The 18,238-nt window shown below is 46.2% G+C and overlaps 1 protein-coding gene across 1 annotated transcript in view; it reads right to left on the reverse strand.

Moving 5' to 3' along the window:
* LOC117673439 (uncharacterized) overlaps window positions 1–18,238 on the reverse strand; it is a 45,180-nt gene that overhangs the window by 2,149 nt on the left and 24,793 nt on the right. Inside the window, exons 2-8 of the mRNA XM_034430812.3 lie at window positions 17,376–17,501; window positions 4,501–4,619; window positions 3,790–3,848; window positions 3,435–3,574; window positions 2,797–2,856; window positions 1,884–2,061; window positions 1,166–1,336 (exon numbers count right to left, since the gene is read on the reverse strand). Coding sequence (XP_034286703.2) covers window positions 1,166–1,336; window positions 1,884–2,061; window positions 2,797–2,856; window positions 3,435–3,574; window positions 3,790–3,848; window positions 4,501–4,619; window positions 17,376–17,501 — 853 coding nt within the window. The remainder of the gene's footprint in view (window positions 1–1,165; window positions 1,337–1,883; window positions 2,062–2,796; window positions 2,857–3,434; window positions 3,575–3,789; window positions 3,849–4,500; window positions 4,620–17,375; window positions 17,502–18,238) is intronic.

Genomic DNA, 18,238 nt, shown 5'->3' on the forward strand with positions numbered 1-18,238 from the left:
GCAACTGGGAGCTCTAGTCCCGCCTTAGGTGTAAAAACTGGCGGGGGACTTTTGGCCGGTCCCTCTCCAAGGCCAACCCGCCTTGGAGAAAACAGGGCCTGTAGACCAGTCGTGGGAAGGATATCCCCTTTCCAGAATGGCTCTTAGTTCACTTTTTCAGAACAAGCCTGGATAAGCAAATTGTCCCAGTACAAATGCGAACGGGAGGAGGTAGTAGACGCCATCATCCCCCCTACCCAAACAGCTGCCCAAGTGACCACCAGACAACAATGCAGCGACCAGCAAGACCAATCTGCAAGCGATCTAACCATGAAGCTCAAAACCAAACTGCTAGCAGACCCTGGTTCCGTGACAACCAACACATCTTGACAAAAAGGAGTGGCCTAGTATGGAAGGGGACAAAACTCTACGTTCCAGAGTCCCTACACAGCCTCGTCCTCCAGAGGAGCCACGACATCAAATCAGTGGGCCACTTCGGGTTCCTAAAGACTTTACGCTTAGCACGGAGGCAATTCTGGTGGCCCGGCATAAAGAAAGATGTGGACAGTTATGTGCAAAGTTGCACCATCTGCACCACAATGAAGAAGCGACCAGGAAAACCCCCTGGACTGCTGCAACTGGTGGCAAAGCCAACGAGGCCATGGGAGGAAATTGGAATGGACTTCAGAGTAGTTTTAATCAGGGATCTTCAAATATCTGAATTAAATCTGAGTGCGAGGGGTGGTGCCTGCTTTTCTGCAGTGTTTCCCTTTGTAAAGGGCTGTACTTGGAGGTACTCCATACTCAAAACCAGTAGACGGCTCTCTGATGAAGAGGTCCCTGTTTCACAGGGGGAACCTTTGGGCTAGTTTCATGCCTGCGACTTGACCTTCCAATTGTTTGCTGTTTCTGTTTGGACTGCAGTTTTAAGCTGTTGGCAAATCGCCCCATGGAAAGGGTTGCCTTGAGGAACCTGCCCAGAACAAACACGCCACCCGCAAACCAGGCCCTTGTCACCAGGCAGGCACGGGGCGGAAGACTCGCCAGGCAGCTGGGAGAGGCTAGAGAAGAGCTTCCCGAGCTCCAAACAGGAAATGCCCCTCCAGGCCTGGCTGGGGAATGAGCCAACTTCGGCAGCAGCCCAGAGGACAGGGCCACCGTCACCCGGGAGGCCCCACCAATGTACCTGTGGTCTTTCCTTCGGCGTCTGCACTGCCAGCAGAGGAGGGCGGCCAGGAGCAGAATGAGGAGGAGCAGGACTGCCAGGCCCAGGGCCACCCCCACGGCCACCCCCACCTTGCTGATGCTCTGATCACAGTGGCGGCCAGTGTACCAGTAGGCATCCGACTGCTGGCAGCTGAAAGAGAAGGACAGAATCCCAGGGCTGTGGGGCAGGTGCTGGAGAGTGGAGGGCCACCTTTCTCTAACTGGGAGGTTTTAGTTCTATCTATATTGCCTTTCAAACTCTGAATGAGAATGGGGCACTGGGAAGGGGGGCCATGCCTGGCCATGAGACCAAGAGGAGGGCCCCGCCTTGCTCCCGGGGCACTGTACCAGGAAGAAGCTGGGTGGAGCTCTGCAAGGAACGCTCTCCATGGCTGCTTTGGCAACAGATGCTCAGAGCAGCCACATCCTTCAAAGTCTCATGGGTGGCTCTGTCTCCCCCTCCCACAACCAGCCCACTGTCCCAGGCCCTTCCGCCCTCAAGCCCAGGCGGGGTCCGAGAGCAGGGTCTGGAGTCCACTCTGCTGGCCCTGGGGCCCTTCCTCTGCTGTTCCCTTGGGATGAAGGGCCAGGGGCTCTGAATATCATGCTGGGGTTTCCAAAGGAAGCTCCATTGGTTGAGTAGTGACTGAGCGGAGGGGCCCACCTGCCTCTGACCTGCCCTTCCCCACTCTACTCACTAGCAGTTTGGCCCGTCTGCCTGGATGTAACAGCTTCCCTTGTCACAGCGGAAGGGATCCGGGTGGAAAAAGCTGCAGTTAGAGATGCACTGCAGCTGGTTGCTAATGTTTCGGGCCAGGTAATACGGCTGCAGCTCTTGCGTGACCACAGAGTCATTTCTGCAGATTTTGGATAAGTCTAGCAGGCAGGAGGAAAGGAGCTGAGTCAGCCAAGGACCGGCGCACCCCCATTGCAGTCTTCTGGGACTCCAGGGTCCAGTCAGCCTCTGCTGCTGGTTTTGGCCCGGAAATGCCACACAGCCCCTCCCCCACCTCTGGCATGGCTCCAGGTCCGTCTTGGCCCTTGCCTGCTTCCTTCACTCACCCACGGTTAAAATGCGCTCTCCAGCAGAAGGGCCTGCCTTCTTTCCCTTCAGTAGTTTCTCCCTCCGTGCCCAAGAAGGTTACCTGCGCAGCAGGCATCACCCTTGGCACACACACACACTCTCTCTCTCTCTCACAGACGCACACATGCACGCCAGTGGTGAAATCCAATTTTTTTTACTACCGGTTCTGTGGGCATGGCTTGGTTATGGCGTGGCTTGGTTATGGTGTGGCTTGGTGGGTGTGGCATGGTAAGGATACTGCAAAATTTCCATCCCCTCCCCACTCCTGGGAGAAGGATATTGCAAAATCTCCATTCCGTCCCCACTCCTGGGAGAAGGATATTGCAAAATCTCCATTCCGTCCCCACTCCTGGGAGAAGGATATTGCAAAATCTCCATTCCCTCCACACTCTGGGGCCAGCCAGAGGTGGTATTTGATGGTTCTCTGAACTACTCAAAATTTCCGCTACCTGTTCTCCAAAACCTGTCAGAACCTGCTGGATTTCACCCCTGATGCACACACAAACATTGCATGCACCCACTCTCACCTTGAGGACTGAGAGGCACTTGAATCACCACAGAGTCACTCGAGTTGAAACACAGCTTCCCTGAAAGAGATCCGGTTATCACATTATTAAAAGCTCTGATTACTGTTGGAAAATAGGTTCTTTTAAGGGCCCCAATCTAATCAAAGGGCCAGGAGGAGAAGTGAACAGAGGAAGCTGCCTCCGGAAAGGGGCTTTTCCCAGACTTGGGATATTGCATGTCAACCAGCCCCCAGGAACTCTTTCCCTCCCCTCTCCCCCACTAACCCTAACCCTAACCCTAACCCTAACCCTCTTTCTCCCCCAGGGCACTGGGGCAATCGGGGGGGGAGGGGAGAAGTGCCCCCTCCTCCTCACTCTCCTGTCTGCAGTAGTAGCAGCCAAGAGCCGCCGCTGCCCTTCTGCCACCCCTTTTTGCCCAGTTTTCCAGCCTTCATCCTTTCATCTCAGGATTGGGGGGAGGTCAGACTCTCCGCACCCCTTGATCATGTGCCCAACCTTGCTGGTGTGCTGTCACTCCCCCCCCCCCCCAGGAGCCAGGCCAGGGCCTCTTGGCCAGGAATTGGCCACCTGCTGGCCAGCTAGCCCAGAGTGAGTCCCTCCACACCCAGGGCTGCTGTGGTGGGGCTGAGTCCCCTCACCTTTCAACTCGGAGGAACAAACTTGCTCCTTGCTGTGCAGCTTAGTCTGGATTTTGTCCACGGCTGCATTGTAGAAGGCATTGAATTTGGAGAAAGGCACCTGCAGGACCACCTGGTGGTCCACGTTGATGCTGCCATTGCTGGTGGGAAGAGAAGGGGAGGAAGAGGCTGCTTCACTGGGTCCCGAGCCCTGCCCCAAGGGCACCAGGATTGTGGGCTTTGGGCCATCCACAGAGCCCCCAGGGGGGATGCCTGCTGCCTTGGGTGGGGCTTTTGTGTAAGGACAGGTGGAGGGGGGCAACCCAGCAACTGTCTCCCCCAAACGGGGTCCCAGCCTGATTCCAAAATAGCTCACCTCAGACGAATCACAATTACTTTCTGGTACCCAGGAATGTTTGCATAGAAAATATTCATCTGGAGAGAGAGGAGGGGGGAGGGAGGGGGGAGGGGGAGAGAAGGGGCAGTTACAGAAACTGACGAGACGTCATCATAATGAAAGTATCTCTGAGGATGGGCAGTGAGGCTGTTGCCCAGCTCAACTGTGTCGTTTCACCCCACAACTGTGGGGGTGGGGAGGCTCTAAGCAGGCATCAGTCCTTCCAATGTTTCCTCTAAGAGACTACAGGCAGAAGTCCAGGCCTCCACCCCAATGATGGAGCACCTGGAGCCTGATCAGCAATAGGTCCAAATGAGAACAAGGACTGGAGTTTCAGAACAAGTCTGCCAGCCTCCAAACTTCATTGAGCTACAAAGGCAGATCTGGGGATCCGATTTGGAGGATGTCTGCCTGCACCGAAGTCTGGTCAATAGCCAGAAAAGATCAAAGGGCTTCAGGGGACAGCCGGATGCCTCTTCCAGCCCACCCACGGCCAGGCAGAGGGGAGCTAGGACAGCCGGCCAACTCTTCTTTGGACCGGGCAGCATCTAAGCGGCAGACCCCTGAGCCCATGATCAACCCTCACCCCCCCCCCCAGCTGCCCCTGGCTCTCAGCTCCTGGGACAGGGCAAGGGGAGCTCTGGTGGATGGACAGAGGGTCTCTTCACATCGCCCAGCCACCCTCTTCACCTGATGATCAAATTGGGCCGCAAAAGTCTGGAAAGCAAGAGAGCCAGGAATAGCCATCTCTGCGGTAAAATTCTCTTTGATCACTTTGACGAAGACGTTGATTGTAGCCATAATCATCTCTGCCAAAAAGCAGAGAAGAGTGAAAACCTCCGGGTGTCTCTAAGCCAGGGCCCCCAGGCCTCTCCCCTCTTCTGGCCCCTTCCCTCTCCCCAACAGGTGGTAATCAAGTGGGCTTATTCACTTACCCAATTATTTGTAGGCCCTCCAACTTCCCCAAAGCCTGGCTTAGAGTCAAAGATTTGCTAACTCATAGACTCAGAAGTCCAGCTAATGCCATGGAAGCGTGGTTGCCCATGCGCCCATCTGGCAAATAAGCCCATAAAAACAATGTTCCCGTTAACTCCCTTGTACCTTCTGTGCCCACACGCCCTTGGACAACAGCCTGTTCATGGCCATGGCTGGGAGGGGTCCCTTCCTTGAGAAGGCAGGGCAAGCTGCGCTCTCCTTCTCAGTCCACGGGGTGGGAGGGAGCTCACTCTTTCAATTGCTCCTGAAAACCTACAGAATTGGGTCGCAGCCCTGAACACCCATAGCCCTGAGACCCTCCCTTCTACACCAGGTGGGCTTCTGAAGCAGGCCCTTGTATGGTGCACTGAAGTAGTCCAGGCGAGCAGGACTGAAGGCCTCTCTATCCAGAGAGCACCGCAGGTGTTGCACCCGCCAAAGTTGGCAAGGGACCTTCCACAGTGGAAGTCCGGGAAGACCCTTTCCGGGCAGTGCCATCTCCTGAAGAGAGACTGTGGACCTGCCTGACTGAGAGCTGTGATGGACAAACCACACCATCTTGGTCGGGTCCCCTTCAGCTCCCACCCAAATCCTTAAGGCTGACCTCAGGAGGTTTTCTCTCACAGCAGAACAGCCAATGGTGTCCTTGGTGCTCCCTGAGCTGGGTGGTGTCCTTGCAGATGTTTCACGGCCCAACTAAGTAACATCACGAATGTGGCCATCATTGATTAATGTCATCTGGCATTGATGTTGTTTCCTAGTTGGGTCATGAAACATCTGCAAGAAAGCTCAGAGAGCACCAAGGACAAACACTCCCTCCCCCCAGTTCAACCCTGAGCTACAAAGCTTCTCTTCTACAACAGAGGAATGCTGTGGGTTTCTGACAGTGACGTGTGTGTGTGCGTGTGTGTGTGTGTGTGTGTGTGTGTGTGTGTTTGGTGAGCAGGTGCTCCACATTTGTGGTGGAAGAAGAAATAAATGATCCATAAGAGAATTTTTTAAAAAACACAGGTGATTAAGCATTTTAATTATTATCTGCCTTTACTAATTATCATGAGTCTACTCTAGGTTTCCCAATATGCTGCATTCATCTTTTTATTTCTGAGTACAAATATACAGCATTATTTTTTAAAACAGAACAGGAAGATGGGCAGGGAGAGATAGTAAAAAAGATGTGAAAAAGGAGAAAGTTTCCTCTTTTGTTTGCCTTTGTAGGTTTTTATTTTTTATTTTTTCCATCCTCCTTGTTCCTTAATTTAGCCTTTTAAATCTATTATTAAAACAGAGTATTTAATCCGTTAATCAACACATAATTTATAAGAAAAAAGGACTGTTGATGGCATAAGAGGATAAACCTACAGTATCAGACGATCTTTCTAACACCAAAAAGTAATTTTTTTGTACCCATCCTCCAGCTTAATAAATCTACACTTCTTTATAAAATAATGTTTCAAGTTTTTGGTATTTCCTCCGGATCATATTCGCATCTTTAAATCTTCTTCATCTTTCTGACAACACCTAAACAGTCTTAGAGGGAGCAAGCCAAAACACAACTGTGGCACAAAAGCAGGGAGGCCTAAATCATATTATGCTTCCAATGTAAAGACCCATCTTTTTAAAAAAAATTCTCTGGGGAATCCAGTAATCTATGTTTTCTGCTGCATTTTTTTTTTCACTGAAATCTTGTTTTTTTTTTTTTTATTGTATGCCACTCAGAATCATACTTTTTATAGAAACACTTTAAATAAATGAATCCTTAGCTGAATTTGTTTGATAAAAACTATGGGTTAATTTTCTGAAGACTATTAGTATTAGATTAGCCACAGATTAACATAATTTTCCCCAACTCTCCCTTACTTGCCAATAACTCTCATCAAGGGTCTTTCCCAGAACAAGTCAGAAAGATGCCGAGACCTCCTTTCCATACTAGCTGATGCAGGAAGAATGACTGATGGTAACATTGTCTGTGATCATAGATGCCTTTGACAATGAAAACTACACTCTAGCTTGCAAAAACAGCAGGACCTCCCCCAGCCTTCAGAATCACAGATCTTCTCTGAAGAAGGCTGGAACAAACACTCTTGACCACGGGCGGAACTTGAACTAGAACTCAATCATGTGACATATTGTGATGTTTTTTGCCTTTGCGGAGCCGGGATGGGCATGGCCTGCACAGGATGCATCCAGCCCACGGGCCACCAGTTTGATGCCCCTGCTATAGGCTACCAGCAGAAGAGTCATGATGGTGTCAGGCATTTTTACACATTGGATAGATACGTAAATTAGGCCAAATCATTCAAGACACCTTATGCTACTCAATAAGGTAGTAATTGAACACACAGGATTTAAAAATCATCAGTATCACCAAAATAAATTCCAATAGGTCTGTTTTTATCTTAATAGTATGTTCCTATATGTGTCATTATCCAAGATGGCGCCGCCAAAGGCTGCCTTGGTGAAATGCTCTCTAATGGTTTCTTTATTTTTAATTATTCTCTACAACTCACTATGGATTTCTTACAAGACCATCTGCTAAAAATTAAGCAACGTTTCTTTAAGGAGCAGCTTTCTGTGATCGCACCCTCCCCCCTGTCTTTACAAACGCGAAGGAGATTCTAACACAGGAAGAAGCAATTTCCCCGGAGCCATGGGATTACCAAAACAACCAAATGGAGGAAGCGGAGAAAGAGAGATAAAAAGGCGGGAATTTTAAATAGTTTAAGGAGTAGGAGAAATAAAACCTTTAATTTTCTGCCTTTAATTTTCCTAACCAACGTATGTTCACTTGCTAATAAGATGGATGAAATACTCCTTTTAAACAGATACAATTCTGACTTTTACAATTCAGCAGCCCTATGCTTCTCTGAAACCTGGTTAAATGAATCAGTTGAAGATAGCAGCCTGCATATCCCAGGGTTTCAGATTCAACGATCAGACAGATTTGCAGAAACATCTGGTAAAAAGAATGGAGGAGGCTTATGCTTATATATCAATAACAGCTGGTCTCAGGATATAAATATAATATATAAATTCTATGACAAAAACCTAGAGACATTAATTATCAATTGCAAACCATACTATTCGCCTCATGAATTTTCCTCATTTCTTCTAATTGCTGTTTATGTCCCACCACAAGCCTGTGTAAACAAGGCACTACGAACTCTAGCTGACCAAATTATGGAGGCTGAAGCCAAATTCTTCGATTCACTGCCCATTATTTTGGGAGATCTAAACAAGGCAAATTTAAGGAAAGAGCTACCAAAATACTTTCAGCATGCCAATGGTCCCACTAGAGGCAAGAATACTTTAGACCATTGCTACACAACACTAAAAGATGCTTATCAGTCTTTACCACAAGCAGCTGTAGGACACTCTGATCATTGCATGATTCACCTTGTACCTGCTTACAGGCAAAGACTTAAAACCACAAAACCAACAATTAAATCAGTGAAGACCTGGACTGAGAAAGCAAAGTTAAAGCTACAGGCTTGCTTTAACTGCACTGATTGAAATATTTTTGAAGATACCTCTGCAGACCTGGATGAACTCACAGATACTGTAACTTCATATGTCAGCTTCTGTGAAGACTTATGTGTACTGACCAGGAACTTGTGAATATACAGTAACAACAAACCTTGGTTCACAGCTAAACTTAAGCAGCTACGTCATTCCAAAGTGGAAGTCTACAGAAAAGGTGATAAAATGCTGTACAATCAGGCCAGAAATGTATTAACAAGGGAGATCAGAGCAGCAAAAAGAAGCTACTCTGAAAAGCTAAAGAATCAGTTCTCAACAAACCAACAAACATGTGGAAAACTCTTAAAAATATCACTGGCTATGGCAAACCTCCTTCCCAAGCTGAAGGAAATCAACAACTGGCAGATGACCTGAACATGTTTTACTGCAGGTTTGAAAGGAAACTACAGCCACCTATCTCCACAACCCCCATCTCAGATGTACCAACAGCCAAGTCTCCTACAACTGACCCCATCCCATTAGGTTCACAACCCCTAGTGATCACAGAAAAGGAAGTGCAAGACCTATTTTGCAGACAAAAGCCAGGAAAAGCTCCAGGCCCAGACAAGATAACTCCTTCTTGCTTAAAAGTCTGTGCTGACCAATTGGCCCCCATCTTCACCCATATCTTCAATAAATCACTAGAGATGTGCTATGTTCCTTCTTGCTTCAAACACTCTACTATCATCCCACCATCAAGGAACTGAATAACTACAGACCAGTTGTTCTAACATCTGTAGTCATGAAAACCTTTGAAAGGCTAGTGCTGTCCCACTTGAAAACCGTCATAGACCCGCTTTTAGACCCCTTGCAATTTGCATACCGAGCAAAGACATCAACAGATGATGCTGTTAAAGTGGCTCTGCACTACATCCTACAACATCTTGAATCTCCAAAGACCTACGCAAGGGTCCTCTTTGTAGACTTCAGTTCAGCATTCAATACCATCATTCCAGACACTCTTCTAACTAAGCTAAACCAGCTACAGGTACCTGAACACACTTGTAAGTGGATCATAAGCTTCCTAACAAACAGGAAGCAGCAGGTGAAGCTAAGCAGAATCACATCAAATACTTGTACAATTAGCACAGGGGCCCCCAAGGCTGTGTGCTCTCTCCACTTCTCTCTGTATACCAATGACTGCATCTCTAACGATCCATCTGTTAAACTGCTGAAGTTCGCAGATGACACAACAGTGATCAGTCTCATTTGAGACAATGATGAATCCACATACAGATGGGAGATTGAACAACTAGCCTCATAATGCGACCAGAACAATCTGGAACTGAACACACTCAAAACCGTAGAAATGGTGGTAGACTTTAGAAGAAAACCTTCCATACTTTCACCTCTCTCAATACTAGACAACACAATATCAACAGTAGAGACCTTTAAATTTCTAGGTTCTATTATATCTCAAGACCTAAAATGGACAGCTAACATCAAAAATGTCATCAAAAAAACACAATAAAGAATGTTCTTTCTGCACCAACTCAGAAAGCTCAAACTGCCCATGGAGCTGCTGATACAGTTCTACAGAGGAATTATTGAGTCTGTCATTTGCACCTCTATAACTGTCTGGTTTGGTTCTGCAACCCAACAAGACAGACACAGACTTCCGAGGATAATTAGAACTGCAGAAAAAACAATTGCTACCAACCTGTCTTCCATTGAGGACCTGTATACTACACGAGTCAAAAAGAGGGCTGTTAAAATATTTACAGACCCAGACTTCCAGTGGCAACGCGTTGTCGATGGCAGCTCCTTTCGGAGCGCTAGCCCCGCGATCTTGTCAAAACCGCTAGAACAGTGAAAAACAGCTGTTTAGCGGCTTGAAAATTTTCCCCTCAGGAAAAGGGGGGAAAGAGAGCAGCCAGGCCTGGGTAGAGCTCCCCAAAAGTCCCAGGAATAACTCTTGGGGTGCAAAGGGTGAGAGCTCCCTAGAAGCCTGACACAAGCTCCGGACCCGGGATGCTTCTGCATTTAGCAGAACAAGATGCCACGACCATCCCTGCAACATTTTAACAGCATTTTGGATACAAAAGCAGGCAGAGCAAAGTGAGAAGGAACTCCAATTGCAAGTACTAAACTTTAACTCCTGTGTATTGAATACTTCCTTCTTGATTGCTGTGGGAAGAAAGTGAAAGGAAATGGTGCCGAGCCTTAAGTAGGTGTGGTAATGAAAGTTAACTTCAAAGTATTCATCTGCGCTGACAGTCTCTGCTGCTAATAAACGGAACTTGTCTCAAAAGAAAGAAGAATTAAATTGGACTGTAGATAAATTTAAATTTACTGAGGACTGAAACTAATTGGAAACTGAGTTAATTTCTGGGATTGGCTGTTGTAAAAGTTTTAATCTGGAACTGAAAATTGGAAAATGGCTTTTAAGCAAATAAAAACTGCTGGGGCTAAAATTACTGTTGAGTTCCCCTATTCCACCACCCAAACCACAATCTTTGACAGCTCCAGTAGAGCCACAAGTTTTAACCCTGGAAGCCTTGCAGCAAGCCTTAAAGCTGCAAGACTTCTCTTTAGAAGAAAAAATTACTTCTGTTCTTGATGAAAAAATGAAAGTGGTGACTGATAAAATGGATGAAGTAACTGGAGAAGTGACAGAAATCAAGGATGAAATTCAAGCTCGAAATAAGGCAATTAGAGAAGACATTATTTTTGCATTTAAAGGTTTGGCAAGCCACATTGAAGGGTTAGATGAAAGATTAGAGGAAGTTAATCAAACGTGAATTTGGAGAATAAAATGGGAGAGGTTCAGGCACAGATAGAAAAAGCAGACTCAGAGGTGATGATGATACAATATAGATCGATGGAATTTGCCATAAGAGTAAGAGGCCTGAAAGAAAATTATGAATTTGCATAAAGGTACACCTATGGAGATGGTTTGGGATGCAAGTAAAGACTTCCGGCGGTGACGTAGGGCTGTGGCGGCACAGGAGAGAAGCGCTCTCTCTCTGTTGCCGGTTTTCTGAGCTTTTGGTGCCTTATTCGGCAAAGACCGATCTTGGAGAGATCAGGAATAGAGAGGAGAAACTTCGGGGGAGGTGAGGAGAGGTGTGATCTTCCGCCGTACCGAGAAGATCCCTCAATCCAGGCTCGGGAAGAAGCTAGCTGACGAGTGCAGCTGGCCCGGAGGCCCGACAAGCCGATTGAGACCAGCGGGGAAGCGGAGGAGTGAGTACAGTGCAAAACTGCCGAGGGTGAGCAAGCGAGGATCGTTATCTTGGAGTATTTTGGAGCATTTTGGCGCAAAACCGAGGAGGAAATAATTTTCCGAAGGAGCAGCACGGAAGAGAAGATCTCAGAGCGTAAAGGGGTGGCAACTGAGGAGGTGAGCAGAAAGGAAGAGGACGAGACAGAGACAAGCGGAGAAAGACTTTAAACAGTGAAGACGAAGGTGAGGAGACGTGGATTTGAAGTGCAGAGATTTAAAGAATTAAAGAAAACGAACATTTCTTGTATCCTCCCTTTTTTGGCTGCTCTAACGGAAGGAGAGAGGTATTTTGGCAAAGAATAAATTGTGGACTGTGACTGTGCAGATTGGAGATCACCATATTGAAACAGGAAAGACCTCTCTTTTGTTGAAATTACGACGAAAAAGACTTACAAAAGTCATAGAAATTGAATAGAAAATTGAAATATATTACTCCTATATAATCCTCTTTTTTTAAAAAAAAATTGCTATTGTCATTGATATTTATCGGAATTAAGAATCATAGTGATATTTGTGTTTATTAATAAATAAATTAGTATATAGTATGTAATAGTACATACAGTATATAGTATATAATAAATTAGGATTCATAATAATTGTAGTGCTATAGAAGTAAATAGTGGGAACTAATTGAATTAATTGATTTGTAAAGCCTGTGATTATCTATTTTTATATATCTATATTTATATCTATTTATATTTATATTAGCTATTTGGATTAATTTATATTAATATATTGTAATATCTATATTATATCCCAGCTTATATTTTTACTGCATTTTTTATAAAGTATTTTATAAGAGACAATTAATCAGTTAAAGGAATCTCACCTAAAGAAAATAGATAAAGTAAATGAGAGACTATTGAATTGAATTTTTTACAAGTGAAAAGGAAAGGGAAAAAAAGGAATTAGACAAAAGTTGGATGGTGATTTGGGAGAAAGTTGATAAAATACTGGTGGAACAATATAGAATTCTGAAAGAGATGACGAGCACTACCACGACAACGTTGAAGACTGCGAAGAAAACGACATCAATCTTAGCTGGACCATCGGCCTCACCGGTGTCACAGAAAACCCTAGGGGGAATGTTTGCATCAGAGAAACAACCCAGCACACCCAGTCTGCCAACAATGCAAGCTACTTTAATGTCAATCCAAGAAACAATGGTCAAAATGCAAGAGTGCATGACCAGAAACCATGAACAATCTAGGAAAGATATGGATGAGGTAAAGAAGGAAGTTAAGAACGACATCCAAAAGATTGATGAAAAAATGGATCTGATCCAAGAAATTATCCAAAGAAATGATCAAAAGATAAAAGAAATAGAATAGAATAGAATAGAATAGAATAGAATAGAATAGAATAGAATAGAATAGAATAGAATAGAATAGAATAGAATAGAATAGAATAGAATAGAATAGAATAGAATAGAATAGATTCGGGCAGGGTGACGGGGAATAGTCTTGAGAATGTTATCTGGGAAGAGTTTGACTCTGTGACCCCTGATGACGTGGACAGGATTCTGGGGAGACTTAGTGCGGCCACATGTTTACTGGACCCCTGTCCCTCCTGGTTAGTATTGGCTTCCCGGGAGGTTACACGGGGCTGGCTCCAGGGAATTATCAATGCTTTGCTGAGTGAGGGTTACTTCCCCATGGCCTTGAAAGAGGCGGTGGTGAGGCCTCTCCTCAAGAAGCCTTCCCTGGATCCGGCAGTATTAGCCAACTATCGTCCTGTCTCCAACCTTCGCTTTGTGGCGAAGGTTGTTGAGAGTGTGGCTGCACGACAGTTTCCGCAGTACCTGGAGGAAACGTCTTATCTAGATCCATTCCAGTCGGGTTTCAGGCCCGGGCACAGCACGGAAACGGCATTGGTCGCGTTGGTAGATGATCTCTGGAGGGCTCGGGACAGAGGTTGCTCCTCTGTTCTGGCCCTGTTAGACCTCTCAGCAGCTTTTGATACCATCGACCATGGTATCATGCTGCACCGGTTGGAATAGTTGGGGATGGGGGGCACCGTGCTACGATGGTTCTCCTTTCTCTCTGACCGGTCGCAGTTCGTGTTGGCAGGGGGGCAGAGGTCGACCTCGAGGCCTCTCATATGTGGAGTGCCCCAGAGGTCAGTTCTCTCGCCCCTTCTGTTCAACATTTATGTGAAGCCGCTGGGTGAGATCATCCGTGGTTTTGGGGCGAAGTACTACCAGTACCTTGAAGTAATGTCCCGGTGCCTGGAGGCTGTGAGGATCTGGATGGGGAGAAACCGGCTCAAACTCAACCCTTCCAAGACTGAGTGGCTGTGGTTCCCGGCATCCCGATATAGTCAGATGACTCCATCTCTGACTATTGGGGGCGAGTCTTTGGCCCCCTCGGAGAGGGCCCACAATCTGGGTGTCCTTCTGGATACGCAGCTGTCCTTGGAGGAACATCTGATGGCTGTGGCCAGGGGGACTTTTTGTCAGGTCCGCCTGATACGCCAGTTGTGGCCCTTTCTTGATCGGGATGCCCTGCGCACAGTCACTCATGCCCTCGTCACCTCTCGCCTGGACTACTGCAATGCTCTCTACATGTGACTCCATCACTGACTATTGGGGGTGAGTCGTTGGCCCCCACAGAGAGGGCTCGCAATCTGGGAGTCCTCCTGGATAGGCAGCTGTCCTTGGAGGAACATCTGACAGCTGTAACCAGGGGGACCTTTTGTCAGGTTCGCCTGATTCGCCAGTTGCGGCCCTTTCTTGATCGGGATTCCCTGTGCACAGTCACTCATGCCCTTGTCACCTCTCGCCTTGACTACTGCAACGCTCTCTACATGGGGCTCCCCTTGAGGAGCACCCGGAGGCTCCAACTGGTCCAGAACGCAGCAGCGCGGGTAGTGACGGGAGCAGCATGGCGCTCCCATGTAACACCGCTCCTGCGCAAGCTGCACTGGCTCCCAGTGGTCTTCCGGGTGTGCTTCAAGGTGTTGGTTATCACCTTTAAAGCGCTCCAAGGCATAGGGCCTAGCTATTTTCGAGACCGCCTGCTGCACTGACGACCTCCCATCGACCCGTGCGCTCCCACAGAGAGTGCCTCCTTGGGGTGCCATCAGCCAAACAGTGCAGGCTGGTGACCCCCAGGGGGAGGGCCTTCTCTGTGGGGGCACCTACCCTCTGGAATCAATTGCCTCCAGAGATAAGGAGAATCCAAGACCTCAGTGCCTTCCGCCGTGCCCTTAAAACTTTTCTTTTCCAGCAAGCCGGGCTGGCCTAATTTTTTTAAGTGTTTTTAAGTGTTTTGTTTATTGTTTTTAATTAATGGGGCCAAATTTATATATATATATTTTAACTGTATTTTAATATTTGTACTTGATGTTTTTACTTGGCTGTTCACCGCCCTGAGTCCTCAGGGAGAAGGGCGGTATACAAATTCAAAATAAAATAAAATAAACAAATAAAATAAATGGGGCTCCCCTTGAGAGGCACCCAGAGGCTCCAACTGGTCCAGAATGCGGCCGTGCGGGTAGTGACAGGAGCAGCCTGGCGCTCCCATGTAACACCTCTCCTGCGCAAGCTGCATTGGCTCCCAGTGGTCTTCCGGGTGTGCTTCAAGGTGTTGGTTATCACCTTTAAAGCGCTCCATGGCATAGGACCTAGATATCTTCGAGACCGCCTGCTGCTACCATCGGCCTCCCATCGACCTGTGCACTCCCACAGAGAGGGCCTCCTCAGGGTGCCATCAGCCAAACAATGTAGACTGGTGACCCCCAGGGGGAGGGCCTTCTCTGTGGGGGCACCCACCCTCTGGAACCAACTGCCCCCAGAGATAAGGAGAATCCAAGACCTCGGTGCCTTCCGCCGTGCCCTTAAAACCTTCTTTTTTCAGCAAGCCGGGCTGGCTTAACTTTTTTTCTTAATTTTTTTAATGTTTTAAATGGGTTTGTTATTGTTCTTAAACTACGGGGCCAAATTTATATATATTCTTTTAATACTATTTTAATGTTTGTAATTTATGTTTTTATTCGGCTGTACACCGCCCTGAGTCCTCAGGGAGAAGGGCGGTATATAAATTGGAAAATAAATAAATAAATAAATATTTGAAGGACCGTTCGAATGAAAGATATGTACTGGAATGGAGAAGATGGATTGACTATATACAAAATAAATATGGGACTAAAAAGTTGCAAATATCTTATGAATGAAATATTTAGATGATTTTTCTTTTTAGTTTGACATTTTAGTACCTATGGCGGAGTTAAAGAGTAAGGGGAAGTTAAGAGTTTATAGTTAGTTTGCTTATGTTAGATTATGTTTGTTAAATGCAATACCCTGTATTTTGCTCTGGGAAGTCGGGGGGGGGGAGGGAGAGGGGAAGGGGTGGGGGAAGGGGGGGAATTTGTTTGTAAAACATTTTTATTTATTTATTTATTTATTTTATATTGGATTTCTATACCGCCCTTCTCCCTGAGGACTCAGGGCGGTGTACAGCCAGATTAAAAAACATGCAGAACAAATATTAAAAACAATTAAAAGATATATAAATTTGGCCCAATTAAAACTCATTTACCAATTAAAAACGTTTAAAACATTTAAAAACAGTTAAAAATTTCATCTTAAGCCAGCCCGGCTTGTTTAAATAAATGGGTTTTAAGGGCGCGACGGAAGGCACTGAGGTCTTGGATTCTCCTTATCTCTGGGGGGAGCTGATTCCAGAGGGTAGGTGCCCCCACAGAGAAGGCTCTCCCCCTGGGGGTCACCAGCCTACATTGTCTGGCTGATGGCACCCCGAGGAGGCCCTCTCTGTGGGAGCGCACGGGTCGATGGGAGGTCGTTGGTAGCAGCAGGCGGTCTCGAAGATAGCTATTTTAAAACTTTTCAATAAAAAGAAAAGAAAAAAAAAGAATAAAAATATTTACAGACCCCTCGCATCCTGGACATAAACTGTTTCAACTCCTATCCTCAAAACAATGCGATAGAGCCCTGCACACCAGAACAATGAGACACAAGGACAGTTTTTTCTCGAACGCCATCACTCTGCTAAACAAATAATTCCCTCAACACTGTCAAACTATTTACTAAGTCTGCACTACTATTAATCTTCTCATCGTTCCCACCACCCATCTCCTCCCACTTATGACTGTATGACTGTAACTTTGTTGCTTATATCCTTACGATTTATATTAATATTGTTTCCTGATTGCTTATTTGTACCCTATGACTATCATTAAATGTTGTACCTTATGATTCTTGATGAATGTATCTTTTCTTTTATGTACACTGAGAGCATATGCACCAAGACAAATTCCTTGTGTGTCCAATCACACTTGGCCAGTGGCTAAGACGCTGAGCTTGTTGATCAAAAGGTTGGCAGTTCAGCAGTTCAAATCCCTAGTGCCGCATAACAGGGTGAGCTCCCGTTACTTGTCCCAGCTTCTGCCAACCTAGCAGTTTGAACAGCATTCTGTGCGCCTTTGGCATTGAGTCATGCCAGCCACATGACCACGCAGACGTCTTCCGACAGCGCTGGCTCTTCGGCTTTGAAACAGAGATGAGCACTGCCCCCTAGAATCAGGAACGACTAGCACATATGTGCGAGGAGAACCTTTACCTTTACAGTTGTTAACCACCCAAGGTTTAAGGATTCTGGCAGGATATAAATATATAAAGATGCAAATAAATAATTATCTGATTTATTTCATGGGCTTCCTCACAGCAACAAAGATAGCTGTCCATGGCATCAGAAAAGAGAAAGGTTAAAGCTCTTCAGATGCAGAGGAGTCCCAGCTGGGCCTGCAGAGACTGCCATGAATTCCACATGAAACTCAACACCCATCATCACCTTCATGGAAATCGGGAGGAGCACAAAAGAGGACTTACCCACTACAACTTCATTCCTTGCCTCACTGCAAAATGGCTCAATGTAAGGCGATGGACAGTTACAGCGATCCCCAATAGGAACCCCTCCATTAAAACATTTGGGGGGCAGAATTTCAGTTGTAGAGGCTCCACAAAAAAAGAGAACAAAATTAGTCAAAACAAAGAAGAAATCATTTAAATCATTTAAAACATTATGCATGGTTTCTGAAACAAAAGATATAAAAACTGGGTTCTTGGTGCTCTTCCAGAGGGGTTTTCTTGCAGACATTTCATTAGAAAAATAGGTATCATCAGCATTGCTAGTAGGGAGTGGGGACACAAAAACTCCCACATCTAAGAACAAATTGATTATCAGAAAGTTCTGAATTACATCACCTTGCAAACTAAGCAAATGTTCATATACACAGGTTGACAAAGGGAAGAATCAGAAACTCTTCTCAAACTAGAGAGATCACCTGACTTCAGCCATGAGCAACTGGGGCTCCCTGATACTGGGACCCATGTGGGATTTCTAACACACAAAAATATAAAAAAGGAAATTATATAACCTCTATGACAGAGAGGAACATATGCCTGGAGGAGAAAGAGCACACAAAGGGACAGAAGTGGCCCAGCTCCCCACAGTAGGGATAACAATAATTGATGTGGGAGGAGTTGAAAGGAGAAGAGGAGAACTAGACACACCAAAAGCCAAGTGGAGGTAGATGAAGTGTATAAACAGAGGCATAAAACCAAAATCACACGAAGTATTAATACCACTTTATGAAGCCTTAATAAGGCCACACCTGGAATACTGCATCCAGTTTTGGTCACCACATTATGAAAAAGATGTCAAGAGTTTGGGAAAAAATTCAAAGAAGAGC

This window comes from Pantherophis guttatus, chromosome 4 (assembly GCF_059756535.1).
Source record: "Pantherophis guttatus breed Tessera chromosome 4, ASM5975653v1, whole genome shotgun sequence".
Taxonomy (NCBI): Eukaryota; Metazoa; Chordata; class Lepidosauria; order Squamata; family Colubridae; genus Pantherophis; species Pantherophis guttatus.